The sequence below is a fragment of the Talpa europaea genome, assembly GCF_964194135.1.
Source record: "Talpa europaea genome assembly, chromosome: 11".
NCBI lineage: Eukaryota > Metazoa > Chordata > Mammalia > Eulipotyphla > Talpidae > Talpa > Talpa europaea.
Genome location: NC_140078.1, coordinates 72,823,867 through 72,834,165, shown reverse-complemented (window position 1 = coordinate 72,834,165; position 10,299 = coordinate 72,823,867). Strand labels below are relative to the sequence as shown.

Sequence of the window (10,299 nt, the reverse complement as noted above, 5' to 3'; positions counted from 1 at the left end):
TATCTTTATACTATTGAATTTTCTAACACAGGGACATGTTGTTTCCCCATTTATTGAAGACTGCTTTTATTCATCAGGATCTTGCAGTTTTTAGCAAATACGGCTTGTACAGGTTTTGTTAGATTTATTCCCAAATATTTCATTTAAGGGGAGCTATTGTAAGTAGTATTGTGCTTTTTTAATTTCAGTTTCCACTTGTACATTGCTAGCATATATTAGTTTTTGATCTCATATCCTGCTTCCTTGTTAAACTCAATGAACTTCTCTAGGAAATGTTTGTGGTTTACTTCATGTGCACTTGAAAAGAATCTGTGTTCTGCCATCGGGAGTGGAGAGATCTATGAATTACACTTAGATCTAGCTGGCTGATGGTGTTGCTCAGTTTTTCTATATTTGTGATGATTTTCTCTTTGCTAATTTTTGGTGCTTTTTTTTTTTATTGAGAGAAGAGAAATGAAGTCTTCATCAACAACTATGCATTTGTCTATTTCTCCTTCCAGTTCTATCAGTTTTTGTTCATGTATTTTGAAAGTCTGACTGAATTCAGTGTTTTTTCTCTTTTAGCAGCTTGATTATGATGTGGCTAGGTATGAATTTCTATACATTTAAACTTTTAGAATTTGGTTAACTTCTTAAATTTATAGATGCATGTCTTTTGCCAAATTTGAGAAATTTTTCTTCCAAATATTTCTTCCAATATTTTTCTCCACTACACTTTCTCCTCTTCTTCTAGGTGTCCAATGAAAGTGAATGATTAAACTTTTGATATTATCCCACAGGTCTCTGCTCTGTGTGTGTGTGTAGTGATAGTGTTTCTCTGTGTATGTGTGTCTCAGGGATAATTGCTGTTGATGACTCTTTTCTTTGTTGTCTCCATTCTATTATGATCGTATCCAATGAGACTCTTCTAAATTTCAGTTAGTATATTTCTCAATTCTAAATATCCTGTTTGGTTTCTTTTATATTTCTTTTTCTTTGCTAAGATTTGCTCTCTTTCCATTCACTTCTTGGAGAATTTTTTAAATAGCTATTTTGCTTATTACATAATCTCAACATCTATGTGATTTCTGTATTGACATCTTTTGCTTGTCTTTCTTCATACTAGTTGAGATTCTCCTGGTCCTCATCTGCTGAGTAACTGTGGTTCCTACTCTTGACATTTTAAATATTACCTATGACATCCTGGGTCTCTTTTACATCCTTTGGAAAATGTCAGTATTTTTGTTTCAGCAGGCAATCCCTGTGATTGAGCTCAGGACTCAAATTCCAGGCTGCCTTCTCTGAGTTTTGGTTTCAAAGTCAGTTTTGTTGTGAGGGCTTTGTAGAATCATCCAGATAGATGTGTGTGCCACCAGGGCCATTCTAGGAGCTGGCATGGGCTCAGCCTTTAGTTCCAGTAAAAATCTATGCTGCTCTTAGAATGAGTATGATGTTATATGTCAATTATATCTCAAATTTAAAAAAGAAAGAGAAAGAGCAAAAAGCCTTTTGTTGGCTGTTTGGAATCATATCCATGCATGTGCAGCACAGGGATGAGTCTAGGGAGGGGTTCATAAGCAACAAAAGGAATCTCTGTAGTCCCTTCCCAGATTTATAGTCTCCCCCATCATTTCCAACACTGCAACCTCCCCTTTTATAGTCCTTTGACCAGAAATCTGGTCCAACATTTACCTGTTCTGCTGTGCACTCCCGGAACTGCACTCACCTTTGGGGCCAAGTGTCAAGAGGACTGAGGAGAAGTAGGGAGGGTCAGCTCCCCTCCATGGACCCACAGCTCCTCCTACAGGAGCGAGATTTCCTGCCCTCATGGTTTTGTGTCTCTGGGCCCAGCTGCTGGTCGATTCTGTTTGCTGGGGGCAAGCCTCATCGCTTTGGAATTTCCCAGCTAGAAATTTTTCCTGGGAGAATAGAGAAGAAAAAACAAGCAATGTCACCCACTCTGCTTTGGGGTCTGCTTTCTCTTGAGGTTCAGGGCCTTCCATGGAGCTGTCTCTGTCCCTGCTCCCCATTCTGGGTTTCAGGTCACCTGAGTCTAATCGGGGTTCCAGGCTAAAAATGGAAAGCAATATCATTCATGGAATTCTAGTCTTCTGTTTACTTTTCAGGATCCTCAAGCAACTATGGGTTGGGTCCAGACCAGGAACTGCACCCTTTAAAGACACAGGGTGGAGTGTGTTTCCTCTGTTTATATCTGAAACTGGAGCCCTCTGTTCTATCTCAAGCCCTCATCTTTAGGAAGCATTTTGAAATGTGAAAAATAATCACAAAACAGGTGCTTTTAGGAGGCACTGGATATTCAAGGAGGCTGCAGGCTGGTGGCTTGCCTGGTCAGCCGTTGGATCATGAGCTGCTCCAGTCAAAGAATGACCAGTAGGAGCCAAGATTCTTTATTAAAGAATAAAAAAAAAAAAAAAAAAAAAAAAAAAAAAAAAAACCCTTGTATTCATTAGCTTGGGTTTACTAGTCTGAGAAACCTGAGACTTGGGAGAGTAAATGGTTGGCACAGCATTAGGGCTCACGCGGACAAACATGCTTCTGTTCAGTTGGCTCCCTGAGCCTGAGGGGCCCCTGGTGCCCCTTAGATGCCCCAAAGGTGGCCAAAGCTCAACATGTTTTGTTTAACTAATGTGAAGATGTTACATGCTGGGGTGCTCTGTGAACAGTCACTTGGCAAAATGAAGTTCACAATTGCCTTTGAAGGTATGGTATTTCGAGGTGGTAGAGCTGCACAGGACATAGTCATACTAAAGCTCTCCATAGAGGGGGCCTGGTGGATGGCTTCTCCCTGAGGCCACATGGAGGAATACAGCCTGCGTTTACCCAGGACCACCCCCTGCTCTCCAAGGGCTTTCCAGCGACTGATACTGTCCTTGTCACATCTGCACGGGAGAGCAGTTGTCCTCATTCTAGAGCCAGGAAACCAGTGCTGCCCACAGAGACCCACATTGCCATGAAGGGGTGGACTAAGCCAATGAAATGTTGACGAGGTCCCTTGTAGGTCAGAGACCAGGAACTTGAATGACTCTCTAGTCTAAAGACAGAGAGAGTTTCTCTTTGCCTTTATTGAGGCTTAGCTCATGTGTAATGAAATTGACCTCTTTTAAGCATACAGTTTGATGAGTTTGGGCAATTGTATACAGCTGTGTAACCATCACTAGAAACCAAATCCAGAAGGCAAGATGAAGAGAATTACTTCATCTGGGCCTCCCTGGTGGCACAAAGGGTTAAGCACTGCACTATGAAGCTGTCCACAGCCTCTGCAGCATGAGTTCAATCCCCAGCTGGCCAGGGAGCAACCCACATGGCGCAGCAGACCTCTCGTGACTCGCCCGCTGCTCCCCTCAGCAGTGTGTTTCAGTCAGTCTGCCTGTTCTGTTCCCCACTCTGCCTCTGGTGAATCCTCTCACCCCCCGCATCTCTGGCCTGTGCCCCAGCTCTTGAACGCACAAATAAATAAATCTTAAAAAAAAAAAAGAATCACTTCATCTCTATAGAAAGCAAGTGGGAGCAGGAGGAGGTTATTAGGGCTGCTTGTTGTTAATGACAGTACTGTTCCCTACACAACCAGAGGCTGAAGAGCTGCATGAGTTATATTTATTTAGAGCTTTACAAGTGGCAAGACACTTTCATAGTCATGATCAAAGTTGATCTTCAGAGAAACTTTTAAGATTTGGAAACTGAGGCTTGGAGAATTTATCAACATGAAGAAGGTCCAGCGAGTTAATAGACAAACAGGTCTGGAGTAAACATCTGGCTTCAGACCCCTCTCGTTTGATGTTGCCCACCACCTGGTCAGCCTCTGTGGGAGCTGTGCTCTAGCCCTTTAGGCAAGGTGATGCCCCTGTGTCCACAGGCACCTTCAGCAACTCCCCTTGGCTGTCAGTGAGTGGCCAGCTCAAACTCTGACTAGCATGATGCAAGGTTGCTCCCTAGAGCCTCCTCCTCTTTGCACAGACACAGCCCCTGGAGCACCCACTGGCACCCCTCACCTTCACTTACTGCACGAAGTCAAAACTTCCCCAATGCCTTGAAGATACATCCTCTTCCATGATGCTTGCCTGTACCACCCTGGTCATAGTTTCTCCCTGGAAACTTTCAAGAACCCTTTAACTGCTTCCCCTGAACACACATTCATCCTCCACTCTGACCCCCCCCTCCCCCGCCCAGAACACCTTGTAAAAGGCAGTTCTGGGCTGCCAGTTGGCCACCTAAAGCTCTGCTCCTCTTCCCTCTTGTAAGAACACCCAGTGCCTCTCTGAGGCAGCCCATAGCTCCTCCAGTTCCCATCTCCTCACTCTCCGCTGCTGGTCCCCACCTCAGACACAGGCATCTGCTGTGTCTGCAGCAGACCCAGCTGCTGGGCCCACTGAGGGTTGGGAATTGGACAGAGTTTCTTCATGGAACAGAGTGAGCATTCTCGAGTAATCTGACATGTATAGTCCATCCATAATCACATACCCACACATATGCACGACCTCAATGCTGCTTGCTTGGGGGTGATGCTGGGACCAGTGTTTGTGATAAGCCCCTGGTAGTCAAAGAATTGAAAATATTCGGAAGCACGCAGCCTGCCCTCTGCCAAATATAGGTGTGGGGCCACAGGCAAGTGCTGTAACTCCTCACATGTCTCAGCTATAAAGTGAGGAAGGCGATGCCCATCTCACAGGATCTTGGGGTAACAAAATGGCCTGTGCATAAAATGCCTGGCGCACATCACTTGCTGAGAAGTTGAAAGCCATTCTGTAAGGAGGAAAAGAGGATGGGTGTTTGGCTGGTGTGACATGTCATGCTCCAACAGGAAGCGCCTCCCTTTACATCTGTGTCCTGACACATGTAAGGTCTTTTACCTGGCTCCATCTCCCGCAGGTAAATGACAGGGTGGATTTCATCAATCTGTAACCTCCAGAGTCCGAGGGCACAGGGTCTAGAGTGGCTGGGCCAATCATTTCTTTTCAGGGGATGAACACTCAGTACGCCCGCCGGGAGGTCTTCTGCCGGAACACCTGTCACGAGCTCAAACGCTTCTGGGAAAGAGAAATCGGCAAACAGACCTACTACCGGGAGTCCGAGGAGTACCGCCTGGGAAGGAGTGCCCTGAGAAAGTACGTGGCCTGTTTGTCTCTTTCTTTACTAACTTCTTAGAGCAGTTACAGTTTGGCAGCAAAAGCGAACATAAAGCAGAGTTCTCATCTGCCCCCTGCACCCTTTACAACCTCCCCCTAACACTCCCGTCCCGGCCAGAATGATGCGTTAGTTATGACCCATGAATACACACTGACATATCATCATTACCCTTATGTGTCTTTTTTTTTTTTTTTTTTTTTTTTGGTGAGACCCTCGCAGCCTCGCAGCCCAGCGCTCAACAGCTGTGCCACCAGGGGAAACCCCTTATGTGTCTATTTTTTTAAAGCAAAACTGATCTTGCAGGAAGGATGCCAGTGGACTTCTTAAAGGGTGCGATTATTTTAGTTTTCCTTGCATATGGTCCTGTCGTTATGGGCAGTGATATTTCATATTCTTTCCAGGTAACAAATATACACTATAAACGTACATTTATTTTTATAAAAAGAACAATCTCCCCTCATCATCATTTCTAGCACATGAGGGTGACACTAAATTTTGGAAGCAGGTCAGAGAGAGGCCTGTGAAAAGCAACCATGGAAAGAGATCAATTCTCAGTGCTCCTTCCCTTAAAGACCTTGAGGGTTGCCCCGTGGGGTTCTTGGAGGGGCTCTCACCCCTCTGGCGTGCCTCCCTATTCTGGCTAAGTGAGTCTGCTCACTGGAGAGTGGCAACCCACAGGAGCAGACCAAGGTCACACACACTGTGTGGAAAGAGTGACAGCTCAACACCCCACCTTCCTACACACTGCCAGCCCCGGGCTGGGGGATGGCTGTGCGGGTCGCACAGAATGGGCCTGACCCCAGGCTGCCTGTCCACGGTTGCTGAACTGAGAATGTGCATTAGTTCACGTGAGTGAAGCTTGCTTTCTAAAGTCCCCTCCTGAGACTTCGTGGGGAGCCCAGTCTCTCCCACATGAGAACCTGCTCAGCTGTGTTCCTGACCACGGCCGGGAAAAGCAGGCCGTCCTGCCTGCTGCAGTGCCATATTAGGGCATGTCTACCGGGGGTCCTAGAGAAGTTGAGCTGGGTGGTCACTCATTTCCACCCCTGCCCCCTTTCTCCCGGCCTGCTGGGCCACTCAGCATGTGCCACACCAGAAGCCACAGTGAATTCTGGGCCCGGAGTGCTGCTGAGGAGCACATTGAGGGTTCAGATGGAGGGTAACTGGCCTGAGGAAAATGCAGACACCAAAGCCTTGAAGTGAGAAGCAAGCCAACAGGTGAACAAAATAAATAGGCTCTGAAACAAATGGTGCCATTTGTGGAAACATGAGAATATGCATATAGTATTATGCTTAGAGCAAAAGACTGCAAGGAAATAAGCTTTCTGGTTGGTGGGAAGGCAAGATTTTAACTTATTATTCGCTCTCCTTCCTATTCTTGATTTGAACCTGGGAGCCGGCTCCAAAGGGTCTCTACTCTTATCCACTACTCCGTATTGTCCCTTCACATAATAGACAATCTCAGTTCATTGCCTTGTTCTGGGGCTTGAATAAGAGAATGTGCCTAAAATACCCAACAGGACGTCTGGGCCAAGATGGGCTCACAAATGCCCGCTCCCCTCCATCCCCCTGAAGCCAGGATCCAATGTAGCAGCAGCCAGAAGCCAAAGGGAGAGCCCCGGGCCTTTGGGTCCCTGGGTGAGTTAGTAACTCTCCCCATGCCTCAGGTCCCTACTTTTATCATGAAGAAACAAACACCAAGAAAAGCAAGAAGGACGTTGGGGGCTTACTGCCTTTTATTGGTAAGGGGTAGTTGATTGATAGTGTTTTCAAGTGTTCTATATCTTTCCATTTCTTTCCACTTGTTTTATTGACCACTGAAATACAGGGACTGAAGACTCACTTATAATTGTGGATTTGTCTATTTCTCCTTACAGATCTATCACATATTTTTTCTTATGTTTTGAAGCTCTTGTATTAAGTACATGAATGTTTAGGATTGTTATATCTGTTTATGAATTGACCCCTTTATTACAAAATCATCCTTTCTCTTTGGTAATATTATTTACTATGAGATCTACTTTAATGTTGATATAAATACTGCATTTTTCTTTGATTAGTATTGAGATGGAATATTTTTCTATACTTTTATTTGTGTCTTCATATTTAAAGTGAGTTTCTTATAGACAGATTATATTTACATATGTTTAAATCTCATTTAACAATCTTTGCATCTTAACTGGATTGTTAACATTATTAATATTAATTGGTATGATTGGTTTTAAATCTACCAACTTGCTCTCACTTCTATTTCTTACATCTACTCTCTGTCCCTATTCTTTTACAGCCTTCTTTTAAGGGTAATTAAATACTTTTTTATTTCCATATTAATCTCCTCTGTTAGATTTTTAACCATATCTCTTTGTGTAGTTTTAGTTTTGCTCTAGGATTTATTGCTACATCCTTGCCTTATCACAGTCTACCTTCAAGTGAGATACCACTTTCTGCACACTGTAAGAACTTTACTATAGTATAGTCCTGTTTCTCCCCTCCTGGCCTCGATATTATTGTTCAAAATACACTTTAGCTTATAACATACATTACAAACCCCATATTACATCATTGACAATTTTTAGTTTTTCGGTTTTAGTCACTGATATTTTAAAGATATTTAAATAGGGCCTCCCCGGTGGTGCAGCGGTTGAGCGCTGGGTTGAGAAGCTGCCCGCGGCCTCTGCGGCGCCGGTTCGATCCCCGGTTGCTCCCCGGCCACCAGAGGAGGATCCCACATGGCGCGCAGACCTCTCCTGCCACCCGCTGCTCCCCTCAGCAGTGTACCTCGGTCCTTCTGCCTGCTCTGCTCCCCGCTCTGGCTCTGGTGAATTCTCTCACCCTCCCGCGCTTCTGACTGTACCCAGTGCATGTATAAACAAAACAAACAAACAAATATAATAAATAAATAAATAAAACATGCCTCTATTAAAAAAAAAAAGATATTTAAATAATTAGAAAAAATTATCAATTTGTACCCACAGGGTTGTCTTTTCAGATACTCTTCATTCCATTATGTGAACACTAGAGGTTCCATCTACTGTGATTTTTCTTCTATGGGGGGCTTGCTTTAACATGTCAGGTAGTGACAGCCTGCTGTCTTTTAGCTTTTGCATGTCTAAAAATCTATTTCACCTCCATGTTTTGAAATAGAGCTTTGTTGTGTAAATAATTCTTGATTGACAGGGTTTTTCCCCAGAACTTTAAAAATATTGCACTCAAGAGAACTCCTAGAGGATTAATATTAGAATACTTTCAGCAGAGGTGAATATATACATATGTATATGTATGTATATGTATATAAAGTTTGCATAGCTAAACACACACACACACACACACACACACACCCCACTACCTTCAGAGGGGGACGGAGGGGCGTTTCCCCGAACCAACAGCTGTGAAGATGAAGACTCCATTGGTGAGTGTTTGTTTCTATCCTCAGGCTCAGAGAAGAATGGAAACAGAGAATGGAAACAAAGCTGAGGCTGCGGAACAATCCAGATGAGACTGAAAAGCGGGCAAATGTTGGCCGGGAGCTTCTTGCTTCACTGACAGAAGAGGATAAGAAGCACTGAGGTCCTTGGCTCGCAAAAGTCAGTGCAAATCCCCAGGTCCCTGGGCTACACCAGACAGATCTCTCACTGCTGTTCCCCCCACCTGTGAAAGGATTTCCTGTGCTGAATGACAATTACTAGCCAAGTCAGTCCTCTCTGTGCCAGGTATTAGCCCAAATGTTTCTAAAGATAAGACTATTTAATAACAAAGTTCCAGGCACTATGTTTTATTTCCACATAATTTTCTCCTGATTCGGAAATCCACATATTTTAAATTCTAAGCACCCCAGGGAGGATGATGTTCCTGATAATACCTTAAACATTGCATAATAGTTTGGTTCCACTTTTCTCCTAGGAAATAGCGTCATGTAATCCTTTCTCTTCTTTTCTTTTTATAAGAAATATCCTATCAGCAGAAATAAAAACATTGTAAATAGGTACTAAAATAAGGTTTGAAAATAAATTGATCTAGTATTATTTTTCTTCTTGTGAATTGGCTTACCTGGAACCATTCAACAAGATCAGGCTTCTGACTCCTGCTCACACATCCCGTCTTGAGGGGGGATCGACTTTGAGGCTGGGTTCTAATGGGTAGGATGGGGCTGGAGGGATGTGGTCACGTCTAAGAATGAGCTATGAGAAGTCTGACCATGTCTGGTTCCCTCTCTGTCTTCTCTCCACCCCCACCCCTGCCTTCCTCTCAGTCTCTGTGCCTCTCCCTGTCTTTCTCTCATTTTTCTCTGTCTCTGACCCACTGCTCGGGAGAAGCAAGCTCAGACAGTATCAGCCGCCCTATGTGGTCAGTGACTAGTCAAGTTTATGAGGTAGAGCACGTTGGCATTGTTGGGAGTCCCCATCTGGTGGGACGGGGGTGGTGAGATGTGAGCTCCTGAGGGGCTACAGGCCAGTGAGAGGGTGCTGTGCAGACAGGAAGCAATGAGAAGTGTCTGGTGGAGGAGTGGGGATTAGGGTGTGACTCATCCCTGGGTACATGGTGCCTGTTGGTTCTTAGCAACAAGAGTAAAGATCAAAACCATATAATAATAGATGCGGAGGAAGAATTTGGTAAGATTCAGCACCCATTTATGATCGAAACAAAACATGGGCATTGAGAGAAACTACCTCAATATAATAAAGGCCATATGTTATAAAACAACAGTCAATATAATACTTAATGATGAAAAGATGAAAGCTTTCCCCTTAAGATCAGGATGAAGCCCCTACCAAGATGGAGGCCAGCTTTGGGAGAACTTGAAATGTCACAGGAGACCATGTAAGGAAGGTTCCAACTACACAGTCTGTTGATGGGGAAAGGGTAAGATAAGTTAGGGCAGGGCCAGGAAGACCCAGGACCCACCTCTGGGAGCCGAGAGACTGAATGTGAAGGCCAAAACCTTGACTTCCTTGGCACCCGGGACAGCCCTAGGGTCTGGAATAATATTCATACTATGTTGTGAGACACAGAACGTATTTGTTCAATGAGTGAGTAGAGGGTTTGCTTATGGCACAAGCACATTGCTTTATGAGAAATTCCCAAGCAATACGCCCATTCAAGGCAGGACTGAGGAGACAGAATAGATGTTGCTAGAGGCTCATTTTCGCCCTTTTTCAGCAGAGCGCTTGCTCAGTT

General features: G+C 44.4%; 1 protein-coding gene across 1 annotated transcript; it reads left to right on the top strand.

Annotated features, from left to right (window-relative positions):
* Positions 1 to 4,956: 4,956 nt before the first annotated feature.
* On the top strand, positions 4,957 to 8,690 carry FAM240A (family with sequence similarity 240 member A; the record flags this gene model as incomplete). The annotated part of the gene is made up of 2 exons (XM_084247692.1): positions 4,957 to 5,102; positions 8,558 to 8,690. The coding sequence occupies exons 1-2, from the start codon at positions 4,960 to 4,962 to the stop codon at positions 8,688 to 8,690; spliced, it is 276 nt and encodes a 91-aa protein (XP_084103818.1). The 5' UTR covers positions 4,957 to 4,959.
* Positions 8,691 to 10,299: the final 1,609 nt, after the last annotated feature.